The sequence below is a fragment of the Dermacentor albipictus genome, chromosome 1, assembly GCF_038994185.2.
Source record: "Dermacentor albipictus isolate Rhodes 1998 colony chromosome 1, USDA_Dalb.pri_finalv2, whole genome shotgun sequence".
NCBI lineage: Eukaryota > Metazoa > Arthropoda > Arachnida > Ixodida > Ixodidae > Dermacentor > Dermacentor albipictus.
The window spans coordinates 239,544,463-239,561,982 of NC_091821.1; the positions used below are offsets into that span (position 1 = coordinate 239,544,463).

General features: G+C 43.5%; 1 protein-coding gene across 1 annotated transcript in view; it reads left to right on the plus strand.

Annotated features, from left to right (window-relative positions):
- LOC135901568 (uncharacterized) overlaps nt 1-17,520 on the plus strand; it is a 1,085,637-nt gene that overhangs the window by 520,082 nt on the left and 548,035 nt on the right. Inside the window, exon 6 of the mRNA XM_070531118.1 lies at nt 15,604-15,642. Within this exon, the coding sequence (XP_070387219.1) occupies nt 15,604-15,642 (39 nt within the window). The remainder of the gene's footprint in view (nt 1-15,603; nt 15,643-17,520) is intronic.

The window sequence follows — 17,520 nt, forward strand, 5'->3', positions numbered from 1 at the left end:
TAAGAACGTAGTTACTTTGGCTGGCTTTAGTGTCTTGACATGGATGTTCTGGCGTAGGTTAAAAAAAACGTTGATATTTTTTTATGTGACATGACGGCACAAATGAACCACCCCAACGCATCGTCTCATTGGACCTCGCTGCGTGCTTTGTAAACTCGTCTGCTAGTGTGTTGATTTGGCTTGTCTCGTTGTATGTTCCCATGTAAGACTTTAGAAAAGTCAGTGGACCTTTGGCGTCAAATGTTTATAACAACATTAAACCCACAAAGTTCCACAATTGAAAATTTAAAGCCCAACTTTGGAAATGTCAATGCACGTTTCACGTCAAGAGCTTATGAGATTTATACCCATAAAGTTTCGCAATTGATATCCATGCGCTCCATAGATTCCGTGGCCTCAGTGAGATGCCGCGGCGAGCCCGCTCACCACCAAAGCGCCCTTGAAACTTTGTGCTCGGATGGGACTGCTTGGCGTTATGTGACTGCCGGTGTATGGGCGTTGCCACGAAATCCAGCCCGAGTTCGCAATCTTCGCGGTTAAATGTCTTTTCGAGCGTCAAAAAGACATTCTAGACAAAATTCAGAGTGATTTCCGGCGCCGGGGGTCGCGGTAAAGCTAGGGAAACGACGGAGCATATTTTATTAGAATGTGAAGACATCTATCCAGCGGTCGATTTAGGCACCACTGGCCTCCTTGAAGCCCTTGGGTTCAGCGGGAGCAGTGGAAAAGCAAACAGGTCCGCAATAGACATCAGTAAGAGGCGATTGGAGGATTGGTGGAAGAAAAGTAGGGAAACGACAAAGGACGGAGACGTACAAAAGCACAGTTCGCAATAGGGTATCAGAAAATTTGGACGTGGTAGTTCATAGTGTGTTTTTTTGTTCTCATGGGTTAACCTAGGTAGGATATTAGGCAGCATAGTAGCAAGAGCTTGGTGGCGCAAGCCACCGCCCCGTTCCAAAGGGGACGCTCATAACATCCATCCATCCATCCATGGACAGCACGAAAAAATGTCGGGGGGGGCTGAAGCCCCATAAGCCCCCCCCCTGGCTACGCCCCTGTTTCAAAGCGATGTTTGCCTTGCTGCCTCCCCCCCAGCCCCCTTCCCCCTTACGAGTACTGGCTGCATGCTGTCTGCTGATGAGTCGGTCGGTATCTCGGCGTATATATTTGTGGACATATATAGACGAAGTTTAAATGCATGGCGAATGCTAGCACCTCAAATTAGCTTGTATCACCCTTGTTGCTGACCGCTATATGTAGAGCCAGTAAGCGCACCGCTCTTCTGCGTAATAAAAATAAATTCCTGCATAAAACCCGTACATATAATATCGGCCTCATAGGGGCCTCTAAAACACACTGAACATTTGATACAATAGTGCATTATATTAAACAAGTTCTTGGATTTGCTACGTCCTCTTGAATTTTGCCATGTTTTCAAATTTTTTTATTGAACATACCTTACAGGCCCCTTTACAGGGCATTGAGTAAGGGGGGTAATAAAGAAAGTACAAAGTAACTTGTCGGTGTACAACGTACGGCCCAGATTTGCAGTTTAACATAAAGGAGAGGAATCGATGATAATGCGGTATGGCGGCAAGTACAAGGTCGGGCGGGAAAAGGATAACACGAAGAGAGAAAAAAAAAAATATTGGCTGGCATTATACATATGGAAAAACTGGATACAAGAACTATAAAGTATACCGATTACAATGACAACAGTAACAAGAAAAGAAACTACAACCAAAGATAGACTGACAAGTATGCGAAATCTAGGCGCATGAACAGTTGGCAGGGTATAAAATACGCACAATGGTAGCGCATGATAAAAACGCAGGAACTAATGGCGTGCACAGTAAAAACATTTATCAATATAAGGAATGCAGTCGGGCACAAAGTGGGATACTGAAGAAAAAAAAAAAAAACACGTGCAGTGGTACAAAAAAATGACGGATGTCTTTGGTCTTAAAGCTGTCAATATAACAAATAAATAAATACATGGGTAGTATACAGAACATGGCACCGGAAGTAAAATAAAACTGGAAATACTAGTGGCAAGTTTTTATTGCGAAAAGAAAGAGTGCAGGTGTTGACGGCAATTATCGTGGTCTGGTTTGGATGCAATGTTGTCTGGAAGATCATTCCACAAACGTATGGGGCGTGGAAGAGCAGATGCATTGAAGGTGTGAGTTGACCCATATAATTGCGTGAAACTTATGTGATTATGCAACCGACGTGATGTGATGGAAGGAGCATCAAGGTGAAATGGGAATGGTCTGTTGCTGCATGCGTATTTGTGAAAAAGGCATAAAAGGGCAATGTCACGACGAGCACTAAGGGGTTCAAGTGAAAGATTGAGCTTAATTTGTGTTATGCTGTTATGGTTGTCATAATTGCGTGAAATGAAACGGGCAGCCCTATTCTGAACTGCTCAGCATTTGACATATGTGCCACTAGGGGATGCATACATAATGCAGTGGTGGTCCAGCCAACTTAGGATTTGCAGCAATTTTAGGAGTAGGAGCAATTTTTGGACCAGGAGAAAATGTCATTTTGGAGCAGTTTAGAAGTAACCACATCAGCATTTTGGAGCAGTTTCGGAGCAGAAAAATTAAGGCCTTTTTGGAACACGTGAAGTAGTACAGCAGTAATCTGTAGCCAATTGGCGAAGCTTGTTATTACTGTACAATCAGTAAGTGCTGCTCAACAGTGAAGCAAAACACAAAGCCAACTGTGACCAATTAGGCTTACCTTGCCACGGACGGTATGCCGTATACGGTATTTGCAAATATATTTATTTGGGTAGGCAAGAAACTTAATTTTGCAAACTTATATAATTTTCTAGGCTAACGAGAACAAAGATATTTGCCTGGGTGCAAGACAGACATAAAATTACAAATGAGCTAGAACAATTCGCGCCGTCAGTTTGTCACAATACAATTAATTTGGCACAAGACAAAAGGTGATGGCAAATGTCTTATGTGCATTCCAAATGGCAGAAGTGCTTTGATCAGATTTACCGCACTAGACAAAAAAGGTATAACACCCAATAATGATGCTAGAAGGTCGACAAGAGAATATGCGTCTATGAACGACGCCAAGGTGAAATGCCGACGTACAGTGAGTCGCTAAAATGGTGATGGCGGTGAATAACAACGTTCGTACCATCTCGTGCCCTCGCTTTCGTTGAGAGGCGGTTTGTCGGCTTCCCGTGCGTTGTATGGCCTCTGCAAATAGATATGAGTCGATTCGTCGCAAAGCCATAACTTTTGTCGCCGATACCGACCGACCTTTGGAATCACTACCTTTTACTGCCCCCAAGGGCTCAAATTACCACAGGGCACATCCAAAATAGCTTTGGAAGCCTTCCAGTACAATTATTAGGCGTATAGGTGCTCGAAAAGTGATGGGATACGGCGGGTACATGCGTGTATAATTAAGCAATACATTCTGTGTACCGAGACAATTGCTTCTTTCTACTCTTGCCATGCTTCAGCGCGTAACATTGGTGTATAGAGCCGAAGCGGACTTTCGGGAACCAGCATCATGCAACGCGTCGCGCTTATTGAGCTTCCATGCCATTGTTTATAGGCTTACGAAGGTTGCGTCGGCGCCATTGCTAACAGCGGGGAATTGTTTTAGTGAAAAGCACCAAATAGCGAGAAGGTTGGTAGCGAACGTCGAAATAGCCAGGCCTATAGCCGCGGTGGTGGCTACAGCTGCCAGTGAATCAGCGTGCGAGAGCGCCTGTTCGAGGTGGCGAGATAATCAAAATGGCGGTGGTGGTGGCTTCGATCAGTGCCGTGGCAACAAGGCATAGAATGTTTTCGTCTCCATAGAATGCGCGACGCAGGAGCCCCCACCATCTACACTGGCGGCGGACTCGAGCGGTACACGGCAGCCCCGCACGCCACTAAAGGGTGGTCACCGACTAACCGCAATGGAGTAGGATTACTATATCTGACTGCCCAGCCATATACAGTAGCTTTACACTGGAGGCAGACGACACCAGCAGCCAGTCAGCATCCACCAAGAGACTCCAGGGCACAACAAGCTGTCACAGTGTGGGACCAAAGCAAGAGCGGATTACTTGTGTGCCTGAGTATATCACGGGCGCTGGGAGTTGACTGCAGTGCGGTTCAACCCGTCTTCATCGACAACGAGTTCGGCCACAAGGGCGATGTATCTAATGGGGGGTAGGCGGGCGAGCATGATTGCAAAACTGGACCGTACAGCACTTCCACTACGACGAAACCTTATAACGATACCGGTTTTAAAAATATATTGGATATAACGATGAGGACGATGCACCATCAACTTTTGTATGTGTATTAGAGTAAATTTAACCACTTACTGTAATGCTCCCATGCCACGTTATCAGTTATAACAAGTCTGGCTACTGAGTGTATGCGCTGAGAAGAAAAAGAACCTTAAAGAAAGGTGAGCCGCTTCGCCACACCTACTTTTGCGCCGTCCACCCCGCATGGCGCGCCTTCGTCTAGTTGCCCCGGAAAAAAGAAAAACAGGGGGGTGGTGAAGTCGCAGTTTCGCCGGAAAGGCAAAGCATCGATTGTGATAGGAAATTAGCAGACATCTATACGAAGTAAGGATGGTGTCAACGCGCATGGTGTCACACAAGGATCCACAAGCATGGTGTCACGCGCACAAGCAAACATGAACACATCTCACTCAATGACCACGGAAACTCGCTGTTAAAATGCTGGACATAGGATGCGCGGCAGCAGCGAACGAAATGACCTCCGTGCTACCTCTCGCTTCCATGCGAACTAAGCGGCGAAAACACGGTGCACACGAAGCTAACAGCACTCCGCGCACTCTGTCCGCATCGCTGATCACTTTCAATATACGGCCCGTGCGGCTGTGCCAAACTCTAACACCGCCGGAGCAGAACGCACTCCCCCCCCCCCCCACCTCACTCCCCTCGCCTGGTGCCTTGCGCACGACGGCAGACGACGTGCTTCTTCCCTTTGGACTTCATACGGAACATCAGGGCAACAGTGACGCCGACAGCAGAAATGCACCTAGACTGTCCATGCAATAAAATGAATTTATGCAGCTTTGTCACATCACCTTAATGCCGCGTACTCTGTATGGCATGTCTTCACAGGGCATTGCCGGCCTCGCATGCACGTCCCCCTTTAACCCCCTCACCAACGTCGGTGGAAGCGAGACAGTTAAAGGGACTGACAACTGGCCAGACTGTATTGTGAAATGTTGATGGAAATGTAATGACCATGATGTACAGTGAGAGAATCGAGGACGCTGTTCACAATTTAAGTAGGAACTATAATTTTAAATTGGGAAAGAAAGTCTCCTAAACCAGCAAGTGGCGAGATCTGGGGGTAAAGTCTTGGTACTTCGGATGTATTCTATGAGATTACTGTACGTAAGTCGACGGTTATAAAGTACATCATAACTATTGCTTAAAATTGCTGTTGCCATATTATTAGACACTTGAGCATTATCGGAAATCAAAAACGCATGCATGGCTACGGCAACATGCTGAACTCCGTATCACATGTAAAGGAGTCTTTTCATTATGAATCCAATTGGTTTCGTTTTGACCGGTTAAATACCAAAGTAGTAGGACAGGAAACCCCGAAAACACATAGCTATTATCATAAAAATCATTTACGAATTTAGAAAACATGAATCGTAGGAACATCGACTTGATAAACAAACTCATACTTTGTTACAGCACGGCCACACTTGGCATCTGTCTCCCACTAATGCCGGCGTATAATTGCTACCGTCCTTGCATATCACCATTTTGAGCATGTTTCCAGTGAACGGCTACATCCTCACTGCAGATAGAAAAATTCTGATAAAAAATGTTCCACAGCATTTTCTGCATCACCACTTCTGATTAGACAGCCTGACCTCTGACCTGTTAGTGCACCTTTCCACTGCACTAGCAAAAATAGTGCCGTGAAAATTGGTTGTCAGTCCCTGACAGTCCACGGCATGAAGGTGTGCCGTGCGGGGTGCATTCACAGAAAGTGTGGCGAAGTGGCTCGTATGTTTTTTTCTTTTCCCGGATTTCGTGTGTCTTCTCTTTTCTGTGCAAACACCCAATAGAACACACACAAAAGTTCATAGGGTGCTCACCCTAGTAGTGTTAAAATTGGTAATGGTATAAGTGGGTTTGATTGTACTTCTTTCTGTCTAATTGAAATATTTATCTCCTATGCTTTCTTTTTAGCTACCTAGTTATAACAACTATCGGTTGTAACAATGGGATTTTCTTGGCACTTGAATATATTTGTACATGGTTTCAACTCTATTTGTATGATATGTTCAGCACAGATAAGCTTCGTAATGCATGAATAAATGTCACTTGTTTGTTTGGTTATGTCATTTCTGTATCCTAGTGCGCACACACCCTCAGCAGCACGCACAAGGCGTCATGTGCACCACTGCGGCTGCGTCCCTGATACAGCCTGCCTGATTCTTTTTCAATGTTGCTGGTGGTGTGCTAACAAGAAAACGAGAAAAGATGACTGCGAAGATCTTTCAGAAGGAATCGTTTGCGAGGATAAAGAATGTGTGAAATGGTATTTAGAGGACGTACTGAAAGAGCCAGGTCAACTCGTTCTGTTCACTGTATTCGAGCAATGGTAACGCAAGTTGATCGGGAGAAGGTAACGTAAAACTTAGAATAATGCTAATTGATGGCACTGCATTATTTTGCTTGTGGCATCCCTGTCAGTAGAAGTTTTGGCCTCAATGTTCATTAATCACTAAGCAGGAACTTTGAAACTGTTTGATGATCCTTTCAAATGAACATAAACATGACGTACCAATATTATCTGAACCAAATATATTTAAATAGTAAAATATAGAGCCATCTCGAGAAAACATAATTGGATGTCTTTTGCACACAACTACAAACAAAAGGTTTTTTAAAGTTATTTGCTTTAATTGAATAAATATAGCTCCCTTAGACAGAGGGAGTTTGAGAATGGTAAAGTCCGACTAAGTGTGTAGCTCGACATACACAACATGCATTGCAATATTATACAAAAAGGAAGCTGTGTACATCACAAAGAAGAAGTCAAAACCTTTTTATCTAATCCACAGCATTCTTTTCGTAGTATCACATAAATATATTACTGTTTGAAATATTATAATGTCCATTTCTTTTATTTTGAAATTCTTACTTTAAATTAAGAAGCTTATATATGACCGCATCCTACCCATTAAAAAGCGGGTTACATATAATCGATGTTTTCTTGTCCAGTTCCTTGTAGGGACAAACCCAATTATTTGAGGAACAAGCAGACAGAAAATAATTCAGATGGTCGTCCTCACTGCTGTCGAAGTAAGCAAGTTCAGAGCCGAGAGAATAGCTGAAGTCTGCTGCATTTCTTATATGCTCTAAATCGTCTATCACCGTAATGTGAATAAAACTAAAGTAGTAGAATTAAGCAACGTCAATTAGAAAAAAATTATCTCGCCTTACGCACCAAAAGAACAACCTACTTATATGAAGTACGCCGAATTGGAAAAATCAGAGAATTTTGGACTACCTGGAATTCTAAGACTTGTACCTAATATTAAGTATACACCGAAATGCGGCCCCCTCAGCTTGGACTGAACACAGACTACTAGCTCGGCAGTATGATGCCATAGCTATCAAGTTACCATGATTCGTGAAGAAATGTGAACCTAATACCCATTCCAAATAGTTATAAACCTCTCCCAAATAATTAAGGTGTCTACACACACCTCCGTTATCATGGACATAGTTTTCAGAAACGCTCCTGACACAATAATTTCCATTTCAGATATGAGCGGCTTTAGCAATCATAACCTCATTCAGCTGTTAGCATCACGAAGCCAGTGTCTGGCAGAACAACAAAACAAATTCACAATTATAACGGAGCAAATTACGATGAGATTAACTCCAAACTAGAATTTTTTGTAAAGTGCTACTACCTTTATTTAATTGTCAATCTGTAAATAACAACTGGGTACTCTACAAGGAAAAATGAACTGCATTCGTACACCGGTACGTCCCGATAGTCTCCATAACTAACGACAAATCCAGCCCTTGGTTGAACAAGTCTCTTCGCAAAGTAAGGAGTATAAAGAAGCGTTCGTATAACAGGGCTAAACGCGTGCGTACTGCTGAGGCCTGGCAGATATAGAAAGACTTTTTAAAAAATTACTGCTCAGCAATATCTTCTGCAAAAGATAAATACTACTGGACTCGTCGTGACAAAAATTTGGGCCAATTGTCACCCGTCATCGGTGATGCGAAGGTTGGTGTAATGGCAGAAACCGCATTGAAAGCTTTGGATGACAAGATAATTGGGGCAGAGATTGTGAGAAGGGCACTGGACATTCTCAAAGAAGCAAATGCAGGGGACTAAGCTTGCCATCTCATCTCGAATGAAGAGAAGCAAGTGCAGCGTTAAAGACAGTGATAAAAAAGTGAAAAGAGCGTGACAGTGAAAAGACAGTGAAAAGAGCAAATAACGATCTATGGGGTGCGCATCCAGCTTTCGGTGACATGGTCACGGTGTGGCTTGCAACCACTACGTTAGGATGACTGATGCTTGCGTCAGCAATTTGTGATACCACGTTACAACTACCTACAAGTAATGTGCAATGTAGATGAATCATTGTCTAAAGAAGCCCTACACCAAGAACGTTCGCTTCAATTAAGGTGAGGTTTTTCACTAATCCGAAATAAAGAGGCTATAATTCGTCGAACCTTCTATGTTCGAGGAATTTGGACACCATACTGCAGTTATTTAGTAAAACAAATTAAGTGAGCCGAAATTGTTTTGTGAGTATAATCATGTAATGCTGCTGGCGCTCGTGATCCATACTGTAGAATATGACTATACTTAATCTAGCATTTAACTACCCATGTATTATGCGTTCATTTTTCTAAACATAAATAAAGGCACTTGGTTAATTCTAAGACAGCATGCAGGTAGTGTTGTTTTTAGAAAGTGATCTGTGAACTTTGCAAAAGTTCACAGATCACATGTCGATTTCATGAATTCGATGTCGACATGAATTCGACATGTCGAATTACATGTCGAATTTGTCCGCTTTCAATGATACAATAGATGCCGTTTACACAACTGCGATATCTATTCTTGATGCAGAGCTATGACTTTGTAAACTTCGTGCTTCTATTTTTTCTAACGGTCAAATATTTGAAAATCGTTTTAAGAAAATTGAAGCCCTAAATCGAAATTCGGCTTCCAACCGTCACTAGAATTTAACTTTCTCTTTCAAATGCAACAAATTTCATCAAAATCGGTCCAGGGGTTATCTCATAAAGACGTTCTTGCGTTTTACACGTATTTGAATAGGCCGCGTCGGAGTTGGGCCCGAGCTAAAGCTTCTTCTTAAAGGGAAGCTGAAACACTTTTCGAAAAAAATGAGTTCTCTGCGGCATTCTACAGTTTTGAGTCCCCTGAACACGAATATCTCGTTCAAAAAGGGCGGAAACAAGCGCAAGCGGCTGTTTTTTCATGAAAACGCGCACCAGCGCCTCAGGGTATCGCGCGAACGCCGCTGTTGCCCGTGATTGGTCGGAGCCGCTGTGACGTCAGTGGCGGCAGTCGCCGGTCGGCGCCGCCGTTTGAGAGCGTAGCACGCTGTTCTGTTCTGGCTGCATAGCTGAGTTGTAAGCATTATGGAACGTTCTCGCTGTCTCGGACAGCTTGTATTTTCGCCGTACATGTTCGAACCGACAGCCGATACGGAAAACGATGGCGGCAACGGCGGCAACGACGATGTTGAGTGTGCCGAGAGCGATGTGTACACCTTCTCGCGCGCTGGAAATCTTAGCTGTTACGTATGCTTTTTTTTTCATGTAGCTGCCGTTCCAATGACGGGAGAAAAAATGCGCTAAAGTGTCACTGGGAACTTGCTGCTGGAAGAATGCCGAAGCACTAACTTCTCATTAGATTGTAAACACGGGTACAATTCCGCGATGTCAAGCACCTTGCCGCTGCTTGTCTGAAGTCCCGTGGTTTTCTGAGCGTTGATACACGATCGCTAACATAAGTGCCGCGTTTCAAAGCGCACACATGCAGTGCTGCGAGGTACAGTCATGGAAGTTGCTTATCATACACATCCAGATCGAGATGGTCAGGGGGATTATATGTGCAATATTCAGAATATGGTTCGACGACTTTGCGATTGTGGCTCGATCAAGAATCGGTATGCGCGCTCCATGCTAGTGTTGACATAAAGATATTAGGCAGTTTTAGCACCGCCGTGTGGTAAACATGATAACTGCAACCGTACGTCGAATGTCACTAGGCAAGCCTATACTCCAATTTATACCTCAGGTGCAACGCTGTGGAAGCTACGCACGAAATCCGGTTACCAAAATTTATTACTGCGCGCGTTTCCGTCTATGGTTCGCAGCGTGCCAGCGGCATTTGCTCGCGCGAGCATGCACGTGAAGCTGCCGCGACGGGCTGCAATTAAAGAATGCTGTGTTAAAAAAAAACGTGTTAAAATAACGTGTTAGCAGCCGTATAAGTACACGGATTGTTTCTATGGGTAAATTCTTTTTTTTCATTCAGAACTGAGCTTATATATGAAAAGTTTTCCCAAAAATCGGGTCAAGAAACACCGAACTTTTTCTAAGTGCGAACGCAGCCGCTGCAAGAAGTATCTCAAGCCTCCACAGCGTTGCACCTGATGTATGAAACGGAGTATAGCAACGCTAGCAACAACGCGTTTCCGCATTTGTCGTAAGGCCATCCGGCTATCGCGGAAATGGTCCGAGAACAGCACAGTTGATTTCGTCGGCACGAACTTATCTCTCCTCACCGCACTGCGCTGCAAGCTTCTTGTGCTTCGGGAACCTGTGAAACACCACATCGTCTCGCCCGCGTGTGTTCGCGCAGCCGAATGCTGCACAGAACGAGGGCATGTTGGGCGCCCTTGGCTGTAGGCACTCACGCAGCACAGAAGGAAAGAACAGTTTACGAAAATCGCAAAACAAACGTGAGCGGCGGCGGCGGCAAATCTCTCGTAGCGTCGTTCAGTAAAGCGAAGGACGGAAAGAGGCACGCCAGCGCATGCCAGCACGCCGGTCCGGCAGCTCGGTCCCCGCCAGTGACGTCACTCTCACCGGTTCTCTCCTCTGGTAACCTCCTCACCCGGCGCTCCGGGAAGCGATGGGGGCGTGTCCGCGGGGGTGATTTAGAAAGTGATTTCCGCCCCTTATATTAACAAAACGAAGAAAAAAATTTCGGAACCGTAAATTATTAGGTCTGTTCTTCCCAATCCCAGCAATTCATGGAAATTGAAAACCGCTTCAGCTTCCCTTTAAGAGAAGTGTCTCGAGCATCCGCACAACAGCGGTTTTTAAACACTCGGTCCTCTCCCGATACAAGGTGATGCGAACATTCGTTTCGTCATCACAAACTAGCCGCCTCCCCGCAGGACGGTCCACACACACACGTGTTTACGGTGCGAAACCGACAGCACACGAATTTCATAGAACTCGGGACCGTTCCGGGTAGCGCGTTGCCTTGCGTCTTGGTCGGTGCGTGGGAAGGAGTGTCCGTCGGCGTCCCCGCGGCAGCTCCCCCGCCCGTAGATTAGGTCCGCTTTGTCGTGTTGCGCACAAAGCCTGCTTCATCGAACTCCTTCAGTCACAACGCATCCTAGCTGAACCGACTAAGAGTGGAGGATGCGCGTATTGATATCGACACAAAGTCGACTTCGCCACGCCCTGGCTAGAGGTTGGCGGCGATGCTCCCGAGATGTTGCTTCCACAGTCGCAACTGGTTGGCAAAACTTGTACTGCAGCTGGCCTTTCTTAACAACACACACACACACACACACACACACACACACACACACACACACACACACACACACACACACATATATATATATATATATATATATATATATATATATATATGGATTGTACGCACTCTGGGAATCGATGTAAGCGAAGCTTTGTGTGCTGTTCCCATTTATTGGAGATAATTAGCGGAGATGTTGATAGCGCATGTTCTGTGTGTGTTTGTGTGTGGTTGTGTGTGTGTGTATGTGTGTGCGTGCGTGCGTGCGTGCGTGGGTTCTGCTTAGAGAAATGAGCTGCAAATGTACTTAGGTGTATTTCTTTTTCATGTAGCGTCAAATTTGGTGGCGTGATGACCAACACAGATTTCCACGCGTCTCAAGTCAGCCTGTGTTGTTAGACGTTTGAGGTAAAGTTTCGCGCGTATACTAGCCCCAACTTGCCATTTGAATAATATTATACATCCTTCCTTATACATCAGGCAGGCGCCATCACAAAACACGACGCTGTACGCGAGACGCAACAACGTTTTGCGTTTTTTGTGGACCTACGCCACCCGCCGCCTTTCTCTTTTCATGCTGTAAAGGCTAATTATTGTTATATCATGCTAAGGTATGCACGATGCAAGTCTAATACACGTTTTTTTTTTTCAAATTCAGGAAAAAAAAAGATTTATTTATATAACGTTTATGGTTCATTGTTAGGTTGATGGGACGTTTTCTTTGCTTCAAACACATCAGCGCGGCTATGAGAGACGCCGCAGTAGAAGGTTGTGGCTTATATCATGCCACCCGTCCTCTTTCAAGTTTACCTAAATTTAAGTACTGGGTTGTCTTTGCGTTCGTTTCCGTTAGACTACGGCCAGCGCGGCAGGGAGCTGAACCCGCGACATCGTGTTCAGAAGAACGCCATATCCAGTGAGCCACCGTAATTAGGTTGCTTATTTATTCGGAGCACAAAGGGGAGCCGTAGCTGAAGTTGACGTTTTCACGGTGCGACATCCTGAAGGACAAGTCATGGGGCCCAGAACACCTCAGCCTAAACAGCACTGTTCATTGGTTTATTTTGTACTAGGACTAAAAGGAGGGCACATATTTTTTGCATACAACAGATAACCAATGTCAGTAGATAACCCAGGAAAATTTGATCGAAATGGGGAAGGCTGTTTTTCCTAATTCGTGCGCGAAAACTCTCAATTTGTCGACGTTGTGCGATTCTTCTGATTTTGCCGCCAAAATTAAATATACTGGTAGGAAAAACAGACTAAATACTGTTGTTGGTTTAACACGTAGCCAAGTGTGGAGAGGAAGAAACTCGCAATAAATTCACGGTAACAAAACATTAAAAATGTACAAAGTGGCCGACTTTCCTGTCTCTTATTCAAAAGCCAGGTCGGCCATTTTTTCGTTGTGTTATGCGCTTGCGTAAAAAAAAAAATTGAGTGAATTTTACGAAGTTGTCTTTGATAGGTATAAAAAGTGTGAGAGCATAAAATGTTTCGTAATTTTTGTACACTAGCTCTCTCAAAGTCGGAAAACAGCGGAACTGCGTAAGCAGCTGTTTACAATTTGTGAGAGTTTACGTTTTTTCGTGCTGAAACAAAGGCATGCGCTAAAAAATTAAGCTCGGTTCCGATGTGTTGAGGCGCTTTGGTGTCATAGTAATGCTGGCGCCCACATGCAACAGCGACAAAGACAACAACAATAATAAGAAGAAGAACACCAATAATAGTAGTAAATTGGAGTAATTAGATCGGTCTGAATATTCTTTGCAAAAGAGCACAGGATATGTGCTCATCAGACCACCTAATTATTTGCCGTCGTCGACTGTGGTTGCCTTCTCTTGGCACCCATCTGTCCTGTGCATTACACCACCTCCCCAGCTCCGTTCCTTGCTCTTAAGAGGAAGCTTTAGCACGGGTGCTCCTATCTAAATACATGTAAAAGGATAATTCGTTTTTCTGGGAAACCACGGCACCAAATTTGATGAGGTTTGTTGCACTTAAAAGAATAACTGAAAATCTAGTGACTCTTGGTATCGAATTTTTTACTTTGGTTGTCAATTTTTTACTGAAAATTGGCAAAAACAAAACTATCAGGTTTACAACCCTGTAACTGAGCATCGAAAAATTATAATACAATTCTGTAAATTGCATCTAATAGTTCATCTAAAGCGGACAAAATTGATATGTTACACATGAAGCAAAAAAGAACTAGTTATATGGAAATACAGCTTTTGCAACACCCTTGTAAACAACGTAACAAACAAATAAGCTGTAAAATTACATGTCGAATTTGTCCGCTTTCAATGATACAATAGATGCCGTTTACACAACTGCGATATCTATTCTTGATGCAGAGCTATTAATTTTTAAACTTCGTGCTTCTATATTTTTCAAACATTCACGACCTAAATCGGAATTCAGCTTCCAACTGTCACTAGAATTGACCTTTCTCTCTCAAATGCAACAAATTTCATCAAAATCGTTCCAGGGGTTTCTCATAAAAGTGTTTTCACGTTTTACGTGTATTTGAATAGGCCGTGTCGGAGTTAGGCCCGAGCTAAAGCTTCCTCTTAAGAGGAAGCTTTAGCTCGGGCCCAACTCCAACGCGGCCTATTCAAATGCATGTAAAATGCAAAAACATTTTTCTAAGGTAACTTCTCGACCGATTCTAATGAAGTTTGTTGCATTTGAGGGAGAAAGCCAAATTCTAGTGACTACATGTTGGAACCGGAATTTCAATTTCGGGCCTGAATTTTGTTAAAATGATTTTCAAATATTCCACAGTTTGAAAAAATACAAGCACGAGGTTTACAAATTCATAGCTCTGCATCAAGAACAGATATCGCAGTTCTGTAAACGGCATCCACTAGATCATTGAAAGCGGACAAATTCGATGTGTCATTTTACATCTTGCGTGAAGTTGTTACATTGTTTACAAGAGATCTGCAAAAGCTGTATTTCCATGTTATTAATTTTTTTGAGATTCATGTGTAACATATCAATTTTGTCCGCTTTGGATGTGCTATTAGATGCATTTCAGAGAATTGTGTTATAATTTTTTCTTGATGAGTTAGAGAGTTGTAAACTTGATAGTTTCGTTTTTCAAAATTTCCGATTTTTGCCAATTTTTAACAAAAAATTGACGACCTAATTCAAAAATCCGAAACCAACAGTCACCAGGACTTCTCCTTTTCATGTAGATAGATAGGATCACCCGAGCTAAAGCTTCCTCTTAACGTCAACTAGACAATCGACTTCCCCCTTTGCTCTCTAATCAACAACATTACGACTAAAATTTTTCGTTCCATCACTCGTTGCGCAGTCAACTTTTTTTTTTGCTCAAGCCTCTTTCTTAACCTCAGCGTTTCTCTACCCCATACGTTAGTACCGGTAGAATGCAACGATTGTACACTTTTCTTTTCGAGGATAGCGGTAAGTTGCCGGTAATGGTTTGGTAATGCCTGCGGGAATGCGCTCCCAGACATTGCTATCCTTCTGTATACTTCCTTGCCGTGATCAGGATCCAGTGTGAGCAATTGACCTAGATAAACGTACTCCTTGCGCAGACCCTAGAGGGTGACTGGGGATCATGAATTTTTGTTCTCTTTCCAGGGTATTCAACATTACCTTTGCTTTCTGCATATGAATCTTCAAGTCTGCTCTTACACTTTCCCGACCAAGGCCCTCAATCATCTGTTGCAATTCAACTTGAGAGTTGTTGAACATAGTATGTAAGAGATACATGTATACTGACGTATAATGCTTTCATTTTCCATCGCAGACCGAAACTACAGTCTTCAAGCATCGTCTTGACATGCAGGTGAGCTCCACTTTTGTTCTCTGTCCATTGGAAGAGCGGGCCGACACGGTGGCTCGGTTACGACTTCACAATCCCGTAAAATGCCCTTGGGTAGCACGACGTGCAACGCCTGGGCGATGTTCCACTTCAGCTACAAGCCCATGCCAACAGACACAAAAAAGGAATGCCTTCGTATTCCTACCTCGCTACACCGCAGCCCTGGGCGATAAAAACCGAATCAAAAGACCCGTTATTCCTCTGCGGAACTAGGCCGACATAAGTTGGTAATGAACTATATCTTTCTTAGTTAGTTATATTAGGTTATATGGTGCGATTGCGAAATTGAAGCCGAGCACAAGCGAAGTCATGCCTGCTGAGCCCCACATTCAGATGTATCTGTCTCCGAAATCAGCTAAAACAGTGCGTTGGCCTTCAAGTTAAAGTCTTACCCGACTGCTATCAATCAATCAATCAATCAATCAATCAATCAATCAATCAATCAATCAATCAATCAAACTGATAGGAAAATTATTTTGGGAAACATCGACGCCAATGCACTGCGTAGCACACATTGAATGCGGATATCTCTTGTGGTGCTAGTCTGAGGATTTCTGCTAAGCAAACACGACTTCACAACTGCTCGAATTTCATTATTGCCTTTGTTTCAGCAGAAAAAGATATGAACTTAGAAAAGCGGGAACTGCGGCATCACGTTCTGACTTTTAGAGAATAAGAAATGTTAGTAAAGCGTTTTGTTTTCATGCTCTTTTAGCTACTTTACAGAACTTTGGTACTGGTATAAAATAAACTCGAAATTATGCGGGAGCCCTCAACACAAACAAATAAAGGCAAACATGGTTTTTGTACAAGTTCCTACAAAATGGGTCTTTTTTTAATTCTTTAACGCGTCTTGCTATCGTGTGTTTGTGTTCATACATTGCTATATGCTAAACGCGCAGAAATCTGTATTTTTTGTTTCCTACATACCGCCGTTAATAAATTCATTTATTAATATTTATTATTAACGCGTCGAAAAGTTGAACATTTCCGATCACGCACTAGAACAGGCCACCGTTTTTTGTTTCGCACAAATTTCCTCATTGTCTCTCCTCATTGGTAATCTGCTATATGCAAAATACATGCGGCATTTTTTTTTTTGTTCTGATAAAAAACCGAATATTTGTGAAGTATAGGCTCCGGATACCAGTATAGGCTAGGCTACGGAACTACTTGCAATATTCACAACAAAAAGACAGCAGATGTGTGCGACCATGGAGAATTACAACCCGATTTCCAACGAAGCTGTTTCTTTCGAACAGCTGCAGTAAAAGTTTCAGTTTCTTGTATCGCATACTTTTAAAAAATTGTCCTGTGTATACCTTGTCCCACATAACTTCAGCGAAAGCTTTAAAAATGAAAGGCACTCCGGAGGCGAGTTGAACCGAATGCATAATGTTAGCACTGGCCTAGAGTTACTCAGGCTTTTTTTTTTTCCTATTAACTAACGGATAAGTCCTGTTTAACTAATCAACTTTTTCAGTACTGGCTGCAGACCCCAAGTGTGATACAAAAGTTGTAGAGCACCTTGAGAAACCTCTCAATAAATTTTTTCCAACACGACATATTTCCCGTGATGCTTTTTTCAGCGTTCCATAGAAAGCCCGCGAAACATGAAAGAATACCACGTGATCGGGCACTTCCACACTGTTATTCTGCTGCTCTCAAGCGTGCGATGAATGAACGAGGTCGGCTGCAGCGAGACTGGCCTGCGACAGGGCGTTATGTCTGGTGTAGGTATCTGGGCATGCGGCTCTTATTGCATGACGGTGCAAATGCGTGGCCGAGTGGTGCCGAAGCGATACAGCGCCTAAGGCCACGAAAAAGAAAAAAAAATAAAGC